The sequence below is a fragment of the Pipistrellus hanaki genome (genome assembly GCF_964339955.1).
Source record: "Pipistrellus hanaki genome assembly, chromosome: 13".
In the NCBI taxonomy this organism is placed as follows: domain Eukaryota; kingdom Metazoa; phylum Chordata; class Mammalia; order Chiroptera; family Vespertilionidae; genus Pipistrellus; species Pipistrellus hanaki.
Genome location: NC_140515.1, coordinates 39,406,624 through 39,425,402, shown reverse-complemented (window position 1 = coordinate 39,425,402; position 18,779 = coordinate 39,406,624). Strand labels below are relative to the sequence as shown.

At 36.1% G+C, this 18,779-nt stretch overlaps 1 protein-coding gene across 3 annotated transcripts in view; it reads left to right on the top strand.

Moving 5' to 3' along the window:
* Positions 1-18,779, top strand: part of TBC1D5 (TBC1 domain family member 5) — a 375,466-nt gene that overhangs the window by 262,877 nt on the left and 93,810 nt on the right. For all 3 annotated transcript variants that reach the window (XM_084903302.1, XM_084903300.1, XM_084903301.1), the window contains exon 15: positions 12,325-12,467. In XM_084903302.1, coding sequence (XP_084759428.1) covers positions 12,325-12,467 — 143 coding nt within the window. The remainder of the gene's footprint in view (positions 1-12,324; positions 12,468-18,779) is intronic.

Sequence of the window (18,779 nt, the reverse complement as noted above, 5' to 3'; positions counted from 1 at the left end):
AAAACCACTGTGTTACTCAGTTTCTTATATTAAAACGAGTTGTCTCTTTTCCTCCCTTCCTTTGCCTCTGTAGGGATGGAGTGAGAGGCACAGAGTAGAGACATTTTAGGGAATTTGGAAGTTAGAAGTTAGAAAGCAAGAAAATGGAATTTTTATCTTTTAATCAACTTAATTGATGGTTATTTATTCACTTTGTGGATGAAATGACTTAGACCTTTTACTTTATCCTATTTTGTCTTTTTTCTGCTCATTGGCTAGAGGCTGGTTGGGAAAAAAATGAAACTATTTTGGTACTCATTATCAGTTATTATAAAAAAAAAAAAAGGTGTAGAGGAAAATTTTAAACCAATGTCTAGAATGAAGTTTGGGTTATATGTAGATTTTATTTATTTACTTTCCTCATTAAATAAAGTATAATTATATTTTTCATTTAAACTTTCAGTTTATCCTTTGTGTCATTAGGATGTTTTTGGATACATACCACAGGAAACCCTACCTTGTCTGCCTCAAGCATTAAGGAACTTAGTTCACATAGCTGAAGTCTAGAGGGACTGGAACTCAAGGACCGCAACTAAGGATATGTTTTTTTCTGTATCTTTTCTATATTAACTTCATCGTTGGCTTCTTAGGGCTTATATCTTTATAATCACAAAATATTTGTACTATGCCAGATGGAGAAAGAGAATGAAACCTTTTATCAAATACAAAACAATAGTTTTTTTGTCAATCCAATAGGCCAAATTAGATCATGTGCCCACCCCAGACCAAGAACAGCTCTCAAGGAGACCATCATCTCCTATATACCTTAGACTAATTGGGGTCTTCATTAGAGTAGTGGTTCCTAAGGGTGGCTTTTGGGCCAGCAGCGTCAACATCTCCTGGGCACTTGTTAGAAATGGAAGTTCTTGGGCCACACCTCAGATCCACGGAGTCTGAAACTCTAAGGGTGGGGCCAGCCATCTATGTTTTTAAAAACACTCCAGATAATTCTGCTTTTGAGAAACACTGACCTCTAGCTATCAACTTCCTTTTGAATAATGTTGGGGAAACAAGCAGGACTGAATTACATCAAGTTTGTTTAGGAAGGAATAAAACCGGGATAGGTTCTTGGTACTATAAGACTAAAATAATTAAATATACCTTCTCTCTTGCAAAGTTACTTATAATATATGTGATGCCTCTTACATCACTTGTAATGAAACTCAACTATTCCCAAATATTTTCCTGTTAAATATACCCACCTAATATCCATTTGCCCTTTCTTACTTACTAAAATAACTCTGATTTAGAGTTCATTGGGCTTTTTTGTTGTTGTTTTTGGAGTGACACTATACCACTTTCAGTTGTACATTGTGCCACAGTTCTAACCATTAATAAATCATATTTAATCTCCAGTCAGCTGCTGGGGGGCTATACCAAAAATTTGATTCCTTGACTTAGGCTCCCAGCCTTTCTTCTTATCACTGTAGATGCAGAGCCATTTTGCATCTATGAAAGAATGCCAGAGAATTTTAGAAGCTTCAGCCCTGACATCTTTAATCTGCAGAAACAAAGCTTCTGGTTGTGTGAGACAAAAATAAACTTCATATTTAAGACACTGTTTAGGTGTGTGTGGTTTTTTTTTTTCTTACTTGCAACCAAATGCAGTTCAAACTGAAAAAGTAACATAGTATAATTATTTTCATAAAAGGAGAAGCATATAGCTTTCCTGTTTCTAAATTCTTTCCTCTGTTTTACAGACCTTACTTTCTACTCATCAAATAAGTAATTACAAAGCACTTGGCATAGTGGCTAAGCCCAAACACATACATTAGGCTTCAATCTCCTCTCTCTATATCTTACTAGCTATATTTGGCAAGTATTATAACTTCTCTGAGCCATAGTTTCCTCAAATGTAAAATGAGAATAATAACCCTTCATTCTCTGTTAAGGGGATTAAATACGTTAATGTGCATACACTATGAGCCACAAGCCTGACAACATTGTCAGCTTTGAAAAATGGTGGCTCTGTGTTGCTGAAGCTCAGTGAAGATGCAGGTGATTTATATCTGTAAAATATAATGATCAGCAGCACAGGACTAAGGGCATAGGAAACTAGAACTCAGCATGAACTTTATTTTGTTGTAATACTTATTTGAGCATTTTATTACCAGCCTGTAAGACTCTTCTTAGAAGTTGATTATGCCAAAATAAGACCTCCAGGAAATATGAATATGCATTTTGTTTCTTCTGTCTAGGTAACACTTCAGCTCTTTGTCTTTGGGGGAAATCATCACTTAAATTCTCCAACATAATAGCTGAAATCCATCTGCACAACTTGATACTCTTTAAAATTCACACTGAATTCTGTGTAGACTTCTTAGCGCATAGGTCATTGTATTCTTAACTCCAGCAGGCAGGACCCATGCCTAGTTAATTTGTTTTCTTCCGTCTTTGTCTTTGAAACAATTACATGTGCAAGTAGGCATTACAAATATCTTTTGCTGGTAAGGTAGAACAATTATCACCTAGGAATGGTTTCATGTTTCCTCCATTTGAAAGTCATGGCTCTGCTAGGTGGAGTCCTAGGGAGGCCCTTCTCACTGTAATTTGGAGTCATTTGTTACACTGCTGTCCTGGCCACTAGAAAGAGCCAATGAGATAGTGAATGGATCGGCACAAGTTCCCAGCATTATGGAAATATCAATTCATGGATATTGTCTATAAAATATGCATGTTGTGATCTTTAAACCTTATATCTCCTGTTAATAGTTATCTGTACTTTAGTAACAGCCATATTTGATTATTACCTTTCACTTTTTGACAGAAAAAGACTTTCTTAGGGTCCATGTCAGATAAGATCATAACTTACCAAGATGTCTTTAGTAATATAATCATTAAAATAATTAACAAAATTAATATTTACTATTTTTTAAATGATCATATAAGAAATAATTGCTTATCTTATCTTTGGGTATATGCACTCAGATTTTAAGGCTTAGACTAAATTTAAATCTTTGTCATCTCATTTTGATTAAAAGGATACATGGATAATTAAAGGTTTTAGTATTATTTCTAAGCTGACTGGCTTATCTGTGCTTTATCTGTAGACCCCCCCCCCCACCCCCTAAAAAAGTTTGCTTTAAAATCACAAAGTCAGATTAGTTTGGACAGAATTAGAAATTTAAAATTACCAACCTCAAGTACCCAATTTAATATGAGTCTCAGAAGAGTTTGAGGAAAATAAAAGAAGGGCAATTGTCCCTGTATCTGACTCTTTTCTTTGTAATTCTTTGGAACTCCGAAAATCATTCATGTTGAAGATTTATATCAAAAGGTGACTTACTCAGTGTTTGGATTTGGCTAGATCTTAAAGTGAGTGGCCATATCCCACAATCCTTGAAATGAGAAAGGTATACTTCCTCTTGTCAGTGAGGTTATATTTAAAAAGACTTAGGCTTTCTTTAAAGGTGCCATTTACAAAATAGGAAGTCTTTGGTTTCATGAGCAGGCAGTTTTAATCCTGACCCCAGCATTTTCGTAGTTTTTTTAAACTTGGGCAAGTTACTTAACCATCTTCAAGTTGCAACTGCTTCATCTGTAAAATGGAGACATATAAAGTATTCAAAACAAGTGTCTTCGATAAATGTTGCTTCTGCTGTGAATCACCAAAGTCTATACATACTCCAAGAATTAGCATTAATTTGAATTTGTAAAGCTGATTTAGATGATAAGTAGGAAATATTCCCACTAACCTCCAGGTGGCTCATAAAGTCACTATGCTTTATGAAATAGGTAGTATCTGCCTGCACTTGCCAGTTATTCTCTGCATCATCACCTCCAGCTTCCTACTCTTATGGTCACATCTGGAGTCTTTTTTATTTCCAGTAATTGTACCACCTCAAAAACTTCCATCTCAAACATGCTACTCTCTGACTTGACTCCATTCCTTTCCTTATTATCTCTCCATCTCCAGCTTGACTTCCAGTCCATTTACCCCACTGGCTTTCCATTGTCATTTAGCCCCAATTGTCCTCAACACCCCCGCTCATTATTTATCCCCTCAAATTAATTACTCTGTGCTTCCATCCTTCTGTGTTATTTGACTAGCACAACACAAGACCTATTCCTGCTTATAGGTGAGGAGCTGAAAGTGGCAGGAATAAAACAACCATGTTTACTGAACTCACTTTCTCTAGCTTCAAGGGAACCCTCAGCACTAACAACCCTATTGTATCTCCTGTCTATGGCCTATGATCAAAAATAGAGACATTAAAGATTGGAAATTGACTAGGTGGGAGGATGAAGGGTTATAGTTTTTACCTTTGAAATGTTTATTCCTAGATCCTAGAGTGCCTATTTAGTCTAGGATCTGGGGACTGTGAGTCATAGAAAAGGTGCAGGCAAGAGGTAACACAGGACACTCACTGGACATAGGCATCTGGAGGCCTACTTTCTGGAGCCACATTAGTGAATTGAACTATCCATTTTTATGTTTGGAAGTCTAAGGTCTACTTTTGTGATACATTTTCTAAAACTGAGTTTACAATCACTTTCTGATGCTTTTCAAGTTAACTTGTGTGTTTTTTTAGTTGTTTTTCATGAGGTCAAGGATCACACTTTCTATTTTCATGTTTGTGCTTCTACATTAAGTATTGATGAAAAGTAAAACCAACTAACTCCCATAAATTAAGGCAATAAAAAATCACTTATTTAAAAAGGATCACTTTTAGATCAAGCCTATTAAGGTATAACATCTGTTAAATATAGCTTATTTAATCCTGGGCGTCAACGCTGACTATCCCCTTATTATTTACATCCAGTGTAGTGCTGTGTAAAGTGTACTTGTTATATAAGTCCATTATGTTCATGGATGGCTTAGTGGAGACTTAGAACAGTGATTCTGAAACAATCATCAAGTTATCTTTACAGACCTTATACAGGACCTAAGCAAGATGTCTTGCGTAATAAATTTGCTGCAGTTCTAACGTATGCTAGCCTATAACCCTGCAGGAGATTGCCTTCCAGTGGCAGGACTGATGCTTGGAGGGGTTTGTGTCCATTCTGGGCACAGGGCAGACCTTCAGAGTCAGGAAGCATTTCTTTGGCACCTGCCTCCAACTTTCCCGCCCCCCCCCCCTTCTATTAAATTTGCTGTCTCCTCATACCTTAATATTGAACTTAATATTTATAAACAATTCAAACTAAAACATTTGTACCAAATGGCTGATAAGCATAATTTCAGGACTTTGGGGTCCACATTTTAAAAAAAATATATTTTATTGATTTTTTTACAGAGAAGAAGAGAGAGGGATAGAGAGTTAGAAACATTGATGAGAGAGAATCATCCATCAGCTGCCTCCTGCATGCCCCCCCCCCCCCCCACTGGGGATGTGCCCCCAACCAAGGTACATGCCCCTGACCGGAATCGAACCTGGGACCTTTCAATCCACAGGCCGACGCTCTATCCATTGAGCCAAACCTGTTTCGGCTGGGGTCCACATTTTGAACCTAAAGAATTTTATTGACTGGATGTCATGTTTTGAGATTTTTGAGTTGGGCAAGTTTTATCAATACAACTTGAATGTGCAGGCTTGTTCAAATACAAATTACTTGGCCCTGCCCAGAATTTGTAGTTTAGTAGGTATTGGGTGGGTAATGTCCAAGAATTTGCAGTTTGAACTAATTTCCAGGTAATGCTGATGCTACTGATCCGCAAACCATACTTTAAAAATTACTGTTTCACCATGTTCCTAACTCCCTCTTTTTTCCTAAGATCACTCAGTACTACTCTTTGCAGTCAGAGTACTAAACCACACTAAAGTATTGAGGTAATATGAATTAAGTAAGCATTTAGCTTCTTCCCATCATATTCTTACATGCCCAAAGACCTATACAAAGATAACCAGTTATCTGCATTATATGCATAAAATTAGGTGTATGCATGCCTCAAAAAGGCTTTATGTTATGAAAACATTGGCTGCCTTAGCAAGGTGGATTTAGAGGGAGAGGATCTGGGATAGGAAGGGACATTTTATCTAATGTATGCCCTGTTAGACTATGAAGTTCTTTTTGGGGGGGGAGAGGGAGGAGGGACACTTGAAAAAAAAAAGTACTCTAAGCTAATAAAACAATAACCCCACATAGTTTTTAGGATGTGAGAAAGACGGTGAGATAGGCTGTACTCAGAAGTTCTTCAGACTTTACAATCCAGGATTTGTAGCTTCTAGGCACCAGAAGCCAGTCACAGAAATTGCTAGCTGATGTGGAAAGTAAATGAGTGCTGTTGATGAAAATAAATTTAAAGTATTTTATGCGATGTTTTGTGCTTCATATTTGAGTTGGTTTATGAGCAGATTAATTTATGAACATATTATATACCATGATGCCCTCAGTAAGCTAGATTTCACTGAATTTCTCTTTTCTCCCTTAGCCCAATATACAATTCTAGACCTCATATGTCTTCCTAAAATCAGCTGACCAAAAGTGGCAAGTAATTTTTCTTTGTAAGTTCTTAGTTCTCTATAGTTGCCTTAATGAGTTTCCTCCAAAGGAAGCTCTCTAAATCTTGTAGGGTCCTATGACTATAATTACCACTGTATCGTAACTAGGGCACTTATGAATGAGCAGATCATGATTCATTGAAATAAGTTCTTCCGAAAGCATTCAGAGATCATAATAATCTGGCCACTCAGTGTATACATTACATAGACACAGACAACAGTGTGAACAGTGTGGCAATACCCACAGGGAGAGTGGATTGGAGGCTGGAGGAGGTGGGCAGTGTCAGGGGAAATGAGGAGAGAGAAAGACTTTGCTTGGGGAAGGAAATGGGAACATGATGCAGATGTTTTGTTCAGTTGTGCACTTGATACCTGTATGGTTTTGTGAACCAATGTCACCCCAATATATTCCATTAAAAAATATGTGAACAGAAAGCAACAGAAAAATTAATGTAATTACGCAAAAATCCAACATTGCTCTTTTGTATCCCAGTATGCTTATCCAGTGTTATCATTTCAGGATCACAGGTTACTTAAGGTGCCTTACACTGCTTGTTAAATTAAATACACCTTTACAACTTTGTTTCTCCTAAGGTGGCAATATCTAAATTTATTAAAGGGTCATTAACATAAAATAAAAAGGACATGAAGATCTAATATGTAATTTTTTTTCTGCAGGTATAATTCTACTACAACCGTGTTGGATTAAGGCTATGTTTATTTAAACCTCAGTCAAATTGGTCATTTTCATACATTTTTTATTTAAAAAATAGATTTCTCTTGAAGTTTCCATGGGTCATTCACCAAGCAATAATATCACTAGGAGCCTACTGATACCCTGGGACAGCAGCTTAATTACACAGAAGTTTAACATTGAAAATAGTGATATAAGTGCAAAGATGGAATTTTTCCTGTCTTTGAGTGGTTTATAATTAAATTTAATACTTCAGAAGGTATTTTCTGTTTGTGTAGATTTTAATTCTAAGTAGATCTGGTAAATTATGAATTATTGTATGTTCACAAGTGATAAGATGTATACATTAATAAGCATTGCAGTCTGTAGGTGCAACATACATAAAGCAAGATAATAGTATCAAGCAAGTAAATTGAATCTATCCTTAAAAGGAAAAAAGTTTAATGCTACCCGTAACTGTAACTTAAACTCTTGCTAATTATTTTTAAATTCGATATAAGCATGTTAATTTTAGGAGCAACTTCCTTATAAGACCTAATTTCATAAAGTAAGTTTTTCTTTCTAAGAATAGAAAAGCTTACTGAAATAATTTCTGTTGGTAACTCATTCCATAAAGAACTGAATTTTTCCTTGGCTTTTTAAGCTCAATGAAAAAAGCCAAAAATAGCTTTTTGTGTGTGGCAAATATATGTATGAACTAAATCCAGTTGGGACAAAAATGATTAAATTACTAATAAGGTCATTGTTGGTCCCAAAGTATTCCATTAGTTATATGATACTTTTTAAATATTTTGAGAATTTATCCTTAATTTTTCTATAATAAATGCATATAAAAAAGAAGGAACTGTATTTTGCTTTAATTTAATATACTTATATGTACAACTTGCAAACAGTCTTGTATAAAAGAAACATGCTACGTATCAAATAATTAAATTTTTTTCTCTTATGTGTTTCTGGATCTTTTGCACTCACTGAATTATTGTCATGCCACCACTAACAAGATCAATGCCTGTGTTTCCAATTGAACTACACAACTGCTTCTCTGTAGCATGACAGCTGGCTTTACAGTGAATTTAACAAGACCTTGGTAAATACATAGAGCACTTAGCAAAATGTACAGAGCTCTTTACAAAGAGCACTAGAGGCTCAGTGCACAAAATCTGTGTACCTTGGGAATGAGGGCTCAGCCCAGTATGCACCCTCTCTCAATCCAGGACCGCTGGCTCCTAACCACTCGCCTATCTGCCTGCTTGCCTCACCGCTACTAACAGCCTCTGCCTCATACCCCATCACTGCAACTTTGTTTGGAAGATTATCTAGAAAGTTTTTAGGCTGTCTGGTCTAATTAGCATATTACACTTTTTTTTTTTCCCCCCTTTATCCCCGTTTACCTTTAATTATTTACTTCAACAGCAGTTATACCTACTTACAATGGTTGACTTGTGGTTTATAAACAGATTTATTTCTCACAGCTCTGGGAAGGCTGAAGTCTGACATCAGGGTGCCAGCATGGTCAGGTGCTGGGGAGGGACCCCCTTCAGTATTGCAGACTGGTGTTCCATGTGTTCTCATATGGTGGAAGGGGCAGGGAAGTCCTCTGGGTCCCTTTTATAAGGGCACAAATCCCATTGATGAGGGATCCATCCTCATGACCTAATCATCTCTCAAATGCCCCCACCTCCTAATACCGTCACCTTGGGAGTTAGGATTTCAATATATGAATTGTGGGGGGCACAAACATTCAGTCTATAGCCACTTGGCTCTGAGTGCTAGAGGGGAAAGTGGTAAATAAGACACAATCTTTTATTATAATAGATTTTGGATTTCCTCTCTCTCTCTCTCTCTCTCTCTCTCTCTCTCTCTCTCTCTCTCACACACACACACACACACACACACACACACACACACAGAATTTAGTCCTTACCCTAGAATTATTCAGCAATGTTCTTGGCAAAGTGAAACTTCAAAAATAAAGCAATGTGAAACATTTATAAAGCAGCACAGCATAGAATACACATTAAACATAAAAGTGTGGAAGACTTACATTCTGTGTAGTTTGGAGGATGTGTTTTATTTAATGTATATTATAGATGTTTTCAGTTCCCCTCCTGACAATGCCGCAGTAGAGATTACTGCTTGTATGATTTGGGTGGGGGCAGTGAGGGTGTCATTCTTGAGGCTAACCTAATACAATCCCAACCAGCAGAAAGGTTGCAAGAGAAGTTGGAGAAATATCCAGGCATTTTGTTATAGAAATAATAGGAATATCAATTATTTCTTTAAAATACTTTTTTTCTTGCACTGTATGTGATAAAACTAAAGGTGTGGTTGTCTACAAGAAAATGGGAAGAGTTTGAGCTTTGAGAAAGGGGAGAAAATATAGCATTGCATTCTTATTTGTGGTGTGTTTTAATTTCATCCTTTTTTTGTTTGTTTGTTTGCTAAATGATGTCAATGATAGTATTATGTCAACTTTTTCAAAAGTGATTTTTGTTTCAATGAAAGTAGGGGAAATAAAAAAAAAAAATGTCCCCCTACACATAAGAAAGCTGCCGAGACCGGTTTGGCTCAATGGATAGAGCGTCGGCTTGGGGACTGAAGGGACCCGGGTTCGATTCCGGTCAAGGGCATGTACCTTGGTTGCGGGCACATCCCCGGTAGTGGGTGTGCAAGAGGCAGCTGATCGATGACTCTCTCTCATCAATGTTTCTAACTCTCTATCTCTCTCCTTTCCTCTCTGTACAAAATCAATAAAATATATTAAAAAAAGAAAAAAAAAGAAAAAAGAAAGCTAAGCAAAAGCATTGCCTTTCAAGGAACAGCAATGGTGGTTCTAAATGGGGTTATTCAAATAAGGAAAGCATTGAAATACCCTTCAAGAATGAAAGGGGCAAGTTTGGGGCATAGTACTATTTTACTGGTCTGATGCTTGAATTTTATACTAACATCTAGATTTGAACCAGAAGGAATCATTTAAATATCAGAATTTTGAATTTTGAAATAGCCATAATTGCCTGTTCATTGAACCAGGTAATTCCTTATTTATTTATATTTTTCAGCTTTATTGTATCATAAATGTCAAATAAAATTGTAAGATATTTAAAGTGTACATCATAGTGATATGATGCACTCGCACATTGAGAGGATTCCTCCCATCTAATTAATGAAGACATCCGTGACCTCATGTATTTATTTGGTTGTGTGTTTTTTGTTTTGGTTCTTTTTTGTGAGAACATTTGTTACTCTCTCAGCAAATTTCAATTATACAATACAGCATCATCAACTATAGTCCCCATGTTATACATTAGATCCTCACCAGTATTTTATATTGATGATTTTTTCTTCCAGTCATCTCAGTTGAATAACTTTGAATGATCACATTCTAAGTGTTTAGTCATTTAATAATGCAGATATGGTTATCAGTTTGAAGATCCTTTAACCATTTGTACACCATAAGCTTCTATAGATGCAAGCAGCGGACCTTTTTTAATTAAATTCAAAATATCATGGCAGTTAGCTGGTTAAACAGATGCCCCAAATAATTCAATTCAGCTACTTTTTGCTTTGTCCATTCTGCTGGTTCCCCTGATGCTTTTTGCAAGACCAGTTAATTCGTTGTAATTAAGAAGAGCACCTAGCTAGCTTAGAGATATTTGTATATTTCTTAAAACAGTTAACATTAGCATTTGTAATTTGAAAGAATTAGAAAGGTGTAGAGAAATAACATGCTTTTTTTCTAAACTGCATAAATATAAACACATTAGATAAAAAAGTATATTTTATTTTTCATATTAGTGGAATAAGAATTGAAAGGTAGATAAAAATTTTAAACAGCCTATAACATTTTAAAAAAAGATAAATGTTATTAGACATTAAACTTTTTTCCTGAAAAATAGAGTAACATAATTTAAGATGTAGTTGAAAATATAATTTAATTATTCTGTTGATTAATTTAACAGTATAAACAAAATAACTTAAGTATTTGATTATTATGGTTCCTCATAAAGTTATATATATGTGTGATTGTACCTGTATTATCACAGCCATGATTTCTTCTTAAATGTAATTATTCCTGAAGAAAGTATTTGAATTTTTTTGGCCTCACTTTAACCCCACAGATGGTTATATTTGGTTTCAAATTTTGCAAAATAGTAACATATATTAGTTGATTTTTAAACAATTTCCTCTATTCTGTACTATTTGGTGGTACCAGAAATTTGGAATTTCTCATTCTTTGCTATGTCCCAGAATCACATAGAATTCTAGATTCCTAAAGAAAGGCTGTGTAAGGAAATTGTAGCTGTGTTATGTAAAATTAGAAGTAAATTGATACAAACATATCAAAGTAAATTATTTTTATTATAAGAACTAGATATAAAGAGCTTAGGTAGCATTTATTGACAGTCTGAAGTGTAACTGTTTATGATACATAATTATATACAGACCTTGTTCAGTATTCTTATTGGCTGCTTATGCCTACATATCCATTTTCCTCGCCATAAAGGTAACTGTGTTTTTAAAACCATGCCTGGAAAGATAGCCTCACTGATAAGTCATATCTCTTGTAAAGTTAAAAATTAAGTATCATGTTGTTTCATTTGAAATAACTGTCTGGGCTTGACAAAAACATAGATATCTGCTCTTTTCCCTCACATTTTATTTTAAAATGAATATTTTTTAAATGAGTGAAATATGACAATGAAATTTTCTGTTTGGTTATAGTAATTTGTCATATACCCATTTGCAAAAATCTAACAAAAAATTAGTAGTGAGCATGAAATTTTTGAAAATTGTAATTTTTAACTCATAACCTTACAAATAAGGCATTTATCAGACCACTATGCATTTAATTTTTCTCTCTGCCTTTTTTATGTGATTTGTATTAAATAAGAAATATTTCTACCCTTTTCAAATGTACTTTTGTTTTATACATATAGAAGGAATAAAGCTTAATGACTATGGTCTAGTTATAAAATTAAAAAATTCATTTGAAAAAACTTGGATTTTACTTCATTGTATTCTGGATATATAATATTTGCTTAAAGTGATTAAAGATGATAGTTTCGTCACAGTTGTAGGAGAAAATGATTCCTCTTTATATTTCTCTCAAACGCACTGCTTTCTGAATTTCGGTTTTGTTTTCTCTAGGCGGTGGGTACGGCTGCTGTTTGGGCGGGAGTTCCCCCTGCAGGACCTGCTGGTGGTCTGGGACGCCTTGTTCGCTGATGGCCTCGGCCTGGGCTTAGTGGATTACATCTTCATAGCCATGTTACTCTACATCCGAGATGCTTGTAAGTGTTACTGACCTTGCCTACGTTCAAGTAGATGATCCTGAATTTAAATATGTTTTACCTTTTAAATATACTTTACCTTTCATTCTGAATTACCATACCTACATTTTTATCGTAGGCAATATATTGAACTAAAATTTTTTGTGTGTGTGAGTTAACTATGTACATATTGGGAGATGTGGGTGATTTTTCCTGAGAGAATTGGATTATTTTTTCAGAACCCTTTTTCTGAAGACTTTACTCATGCTTTATTCTCCTCATTGCCAGTACACACATTTGTGAAGTGCACATATAAAAAGCCAGTATTTCAGCTATGTTTAGAGCTCCACCTTCTGACAGGTAGGTAGTATTCAAGGATATTTATCGAGAAAGTAGTTTTCTTTTTATAGTATCAACAACTTGCCAATAAAAAATAGATATTGCATTTTAAAAATCTCTTAACTTCTCAGTTATATTTTAGGCAAATGTGTTTCTCAATAGAGTGCCAAGTGGTAGCTATAATGCATCTTATCAGATCTACCCAAAGGTGCCTGCCCTAGTTGGAAAAAACAGTGCATCCCTTTTGAATAGTTAGATGATCTTCAGCTTGAAGAAAATATCAGAGCTTGTTTTAAATTTCAAAATATCTCAAATTATTTTCCTTCTCAGAAAAATAATCACAGTTCACTAAATAAGACTTGTAAGCCAAAATATAATTAGGAAAGATTGCATAAAGTGATGATTAAGTAGGAAATAAAAAACTGTCGTAAGAGTAGGACTCTGTCAGAAGAATATAAACTGTTTCGAGCCATTCATAATCTTGACTGTTAAATTGCTATGTGGTTCTCTTTTATTTATTCATTGAATACCATTTGTGCCAGATGCTCTTGTTACGCCTCTGGTAACACTAATAATATTCTTTAAAATTTTAGATTATACTTTTTTAATTCCCCCCAAATTACTTGAGTGAATAAATGACAGGAGAACCACATTTTTATCCAAAAATTGTGGGGGTTGTTTTTGTGCCTTGAAGGTCAAACACTTTGGGTTTTGACAAAGTGAAAAGCTCCTTTTTTTTCTGAGTCAGAGCTAATCACATAAGAACATGGAAATCATAAAGGAAACATCTGGAAAGTAGAAAAAGATGTTTGCTAGATTTGATGGATTCTAGGTTTTTGGATATTCAATACCGTCTCCCATTTTAAAGTTGTTTGCCTTTTTTTAATGTAAGTACTTTAAAAAAAACAGAGGAATGATAAACTTTTTTTATTTAAAACATAGGTACATAGTTGTTCATTTGGAAAATAATACAATAATAAATAAATAATAATACAAGAATTATTTCTGTATTTCATGAACTCTAAACTTACTTTGCCTCACCTTTTATTTTCACAAATTTTTTATAGTAAAGAACTATTAAATTTTATACTGGTTTTCTATGGGCTTAATTATTGCTTTTTTTTCTTAAATTTGACATATTACAACTATATTTTTAATTTAATTATCCTATCTCCTATACTATTATAAGATCTACATTTTAAAATTAATTTCATGAAACAGTTAAATTTTTGGCAGCTGAAGTTCTTTATTTTTTTAATCCCTCTGCTGATGATGTTATAAAACATATGGGCACATGTGGAAAAATACAGGGGTAATGAAGTTGTTTATTCATTTCAGTGTTTAGTTCAACTTCTTTTTATTTGCTTGGTTAAATCCATAGCAGTGCATATCTTCTAAAATAGAGTGACTATTTATTATATATTTAAGGGGCATTGCCTCTGTCCTCAAAAAGCTTACCAGTTCATAGGAAAGACTGATATAATCAATTTCAGACTAATATATCCAGAGCTGTGGCTGAGGTTAGGAGTCCTGTGGATCACTGGCTATAGAACTGGAATAAAAAAAACAGGTGCTAATCCTGGAAGGCGGCATTAGGCAGGTTTCAGAGATAGCCCACTTCACAGGTGGAGAAGATGGGAAGTGGAGGAAGTCCGTCCTATATAATAAAAGCCTAATAACTAAGTGTCCTGTTGACCAGTCAGCCATTCAACTATTAATCAAAGCATAATATGCTAATGATATGCTAAGGTCACTCAACCGCTCGCTATGATGTGCACTGACCGCCAAGGGGCAGATGCTCCAGCTAGTAGATTAGCTTGCTGCTGGGGTCTGGCTGATCGGGACTGAGTGAGATGATGGGCCTGTCATGCCCTGGAGCCCTCTCATGGTCCCTCAATAGCTGACCAACCTCCAGAGCCCCTCTCCAGCCTCTATTGTGCACTGGTGGGGTCCCTGGGCCTGGCCTGTGCCCTCTCTCAATCTGGGACCCCTCGGGGTATGTCAGAGAACTGATTTCGGTCCAGTGCCCACTGTTGCACAAATTTGTGCACTGGGCCTCTAGTGTCTGATAGAAGAAGAAGCAGGTTGTCCACTGTGAATGAGGCAGGGTAGTGGAGGGGTTTGAGAAGAATGACTGGGAAGTGTGCTAGAGATGACTGATCAAGAACTAGAACAAGCCTGGTCTAGCTGTCAAAGATCCTACAGAGAAAAACAGTGGGCACTAGAACCAGGACTCAGTTTATGTTTGTTCTCAATTATGCTCAGCACTCCAAGCAAGATTCAAAAGAGGCAGATCATAATTCAGACTTCAAGTTAAGGCCACATCCAAATGAATTAGGTAGATCTGAAGGGAGGAAGGAGAGTGGAGGGTGCAGGTTGCATTTTAAGAGAGTGACTTAAGCTGTTTAGGGAGAGAAACTTGGCTAGGAAAAGACTATGGGGAAATCAAGAGTATCAAGGGATTAGAGGCCGGGTATGAGAGCTAAAATCAGAGGTCATGGTCAAATAAGAGGACATGGAGCAGTTCTGGGTATGAGCAGAATGGTTGAAGTTATTAAAGGAGAAAGTATCACTGAGGAGATCAAGAAATTGTGAGGGAACTGGGATTCTTATTTGGTCCTCCACAGCTTTTATTCAATCAATCATTTACTCAAAGAATTAACCATTCATTCAGCCAGTGTTTAAGCAGTGCCTACTACCTGTCAGCCATCATAGCGTATAGCTGACAATTATGGAAGAGGCTTGATAGAGGTATAGATGTGTGGCACAGACTTCAGAAGAAAAGCGTTTTTATGGAAAGATGGGAAGCAATGGTTTAGAAATAGAATCAGGGAGCGAGTTGGTGGCCCCACCCCCACCACTGGAGGTTGCCAGGGCAGCAATGACTCCAGGAAGGAAGATTAGGCTCAGAGGGGAAGGCATTGTTCTTTAGAGCAAAAGATTGAGAGGGTGGGGAGTAGCTGGAAGCAGACACTGAACAGGATTGAGTAGAAGGCACGGGGAGGGCAGTGCTAATTAAATGAGCTTAAATTTTAACCCAGGACCAAGAACAAGAGGAAGGCGGACAACTTGCCAGCCTCAACATTTCACATGGAACATTGGTGTCAAGTTTTTATTCCATCTTGCTCCATTCTGACTCATGAAGCCCTGCCTGGGGCATCAAGGGTGGTGATGACCTTGGGCGCTGCAGATGTTCTTTTGTAGATGTAGGTGATTTGTTTGTAGCTCAAACAATGATGCACTTGGTGAAACTAAAAGAGCCTTCCCTCAAAGTTGGCATTCCTTACTTTGGATCTATACCTCCTAGGACAGTGGTTGGCAAACTCATTAGTCAACAGAGCCAAATGTCAACAGCACAATGATTGAAATTTCTTTTGAGAGCCAAAAACCGACTTCTGTGCATGGGCCACGAAGTTTCAATCGCACTGCACTTGTGTGCTCGCACGTGGTATTTTGTGGAAGAGCCACACTCAAGGGACCAAAGAGCCGCATGTGGTTCACAAGCTGCGGTTTGCCAACCACTGTCCCAGGAGTTCAATAGAGGGCTTCAAAGTGCCATGATCATCCTGATACTGTGCAATACATTGTGTAGGTGTGCATCTCCCTGGGCCAAGGATATATAACTCATCATCTTCTCAAAGGAATATGTAACCTAAAAAAAAAAATGGTTAAGATTTACTATATCTCCCCCCAAATCTTTATTTTATAAGGAGGGATAATTAGACCTATTATGAGAGTTTAATTATATCCCCCAAGGTATATGTTGAAGTTCTAACCCCTAGTGCCTCAGGATATAACCTTATTTGGAAATAGGTGGTTGCAGATGTAATTAATTAAAATGAATCGTGTTGGAGTAGGATGGAATTCTACTACACTATGACTGGTGTCCATATAAGAAGAAAAGAATGCGGACACATATGCACAGAGAAAGGAAGATGTGAAGACACATAGGAAAATAATGCCATATGAAAACAGAGGCGGAGGTTGGAGTGATGCATCTGCAAGCCAAGAAATGACAAGGATTCCAGCTGTCATTGAAAGCTAGGAAAATGGCATAGAACAGATCCTTTTTTGGAGCCCTTGGAAGGAACAGCTCTGCCAGTAAAGACAAGAACGGATTCTTCCCTGCAGGTTTCAGAGGGAGGATGGCCCTAACAGCTTGATTTTGTACATCTGGCCTCCAGAACTGTTATGACAACAAATTTCCGTTGTTTAAAACCTTCCAGTTCGGGGTTCTTTGTTACAGCTGCTCTAACAAACTAATACAGTGCAGTAAAGTAATTTGAAACAATCACACTCAGTGTTTGGTGTTAGAGCCCAGTACCCTGTTTAGTTCTTACTATGCCTTTTATCACTGATCTCCACAACTTATATTTAATTTTTAACAAAAGTATTCTTATAATTTTCTTTATATCCCTTTAACAAAGCTTTTATTCTGTTTGAAAGTAGTTCAGTCAGGGAAGTGTAATATTCAACCACTTAAAAGAATTCTTACAAACACCGTATTCTGTGTGAGGGCTCAGAAACTGAACCCAACCTCCAAGGTTAGAGGTTAGGAAACAAGCTCAAGGCCACAGGGCTAGTGGCAGAGGGACTGGTTCTCACATGCCTTTTCCATGCCTATAGCCCTACCTTGATTTTATGAAGTAAAAATAAATTTGCATTGGAAAACAGAACAATGTGAACATTATATCTACTATACATATTTTAAAATTTGACCTTGGAAATGATGGTCAAATGGCTGTTCTATGAAAAACTCTTGCTTTACTTAGGTACATAGTATCCATTTCTAAATACAGTGGTGCCTCACACAACGAACTTAATTCGTTCCAGGAGCAAGCTTGTTATGCGAAAAGTTCGTTATGTGAAAATCGTTTTCCCATAACAATACATGTTAAAAAAAATAATTCGTTCTGTAGCATAAAATATGCTAAGATGACATAAAAAAAAATATGCTAAGATGACATATTTTTATTTAGATACATCTAAAAACATAATTTTTAAAAAAAAAAAACACACATTTTTTTAATTTTAAGACAGACTAAGTAGAGTCTACCAAATCTTGCACATCTTCATCCATTTTCTGCTTTTTGGCCGATGGTTTCATGAAAAACCTGTCCAAAGTTCGCTGTGCGAGGCGTTCGTTATGTGAGGCACCACTGTAGAATTATCCCCAAACATTTTAAGCCATAAACATTTTTAATTTCTTGTAATAAGAAGTGCTTTTCAGATTTCTTGCCAGATTATATGGATTAAGGTTATATATATAAAAAAATAAAGATTAGGAAATACAGAAAGGTTATTATGAGCCATCAGTCTTATAAAGATTTATTAATAGCCATACTCTCATCATACTTTTTTTTATTGATTTATTTCATACTGAAGTTACACATGTGAGTCTCTGCTTCCCCTGGCCCTACCTACCTAATTATAGCTCCTATACAGGACTAAGGCAAGGTAGCTTTTCCCCAAAACCATCCCCAATTAATCTAGCCTTCATTGATCTCTCACTTTTGCAGTCCTATAAGATTTTAATCAATACCACTCAAGGTAGCATTTCATTAACTCATCTTACCTTGTTCCTTATTGTTCATATTAGTCCCATCTTCTCAACTAGATTGCAAGTCCTTAAGACCAGACACCTGCTATAATTCTTCCCTGTCCCTCAGAGCCTCTGAATTTCTTCATGTATTTGGGGCACTCTAGGCACCTGGAGCTGGGGGTCATGAATTCGGGTGTAGTGATTACTGATGGAACAGAAGCCCAAACACTCTTAGAATACCAACTCAACTAAGCAGTGATTGTTCAATACACTTCAGCATAGCTTTGTTAAAGCACTGTCTGCTTTTTAAATTAAGCGTACATTTTTTCACATCTTTTTATTGGTTTAAATTTTTGTTTTTGATTAGTGTCAAAGAAAAACATTTTCTCTAATTTACAATGTAACTTACTATTTATTTGTCTTGTCAATTATATTAGCAGTCTAAACACTAT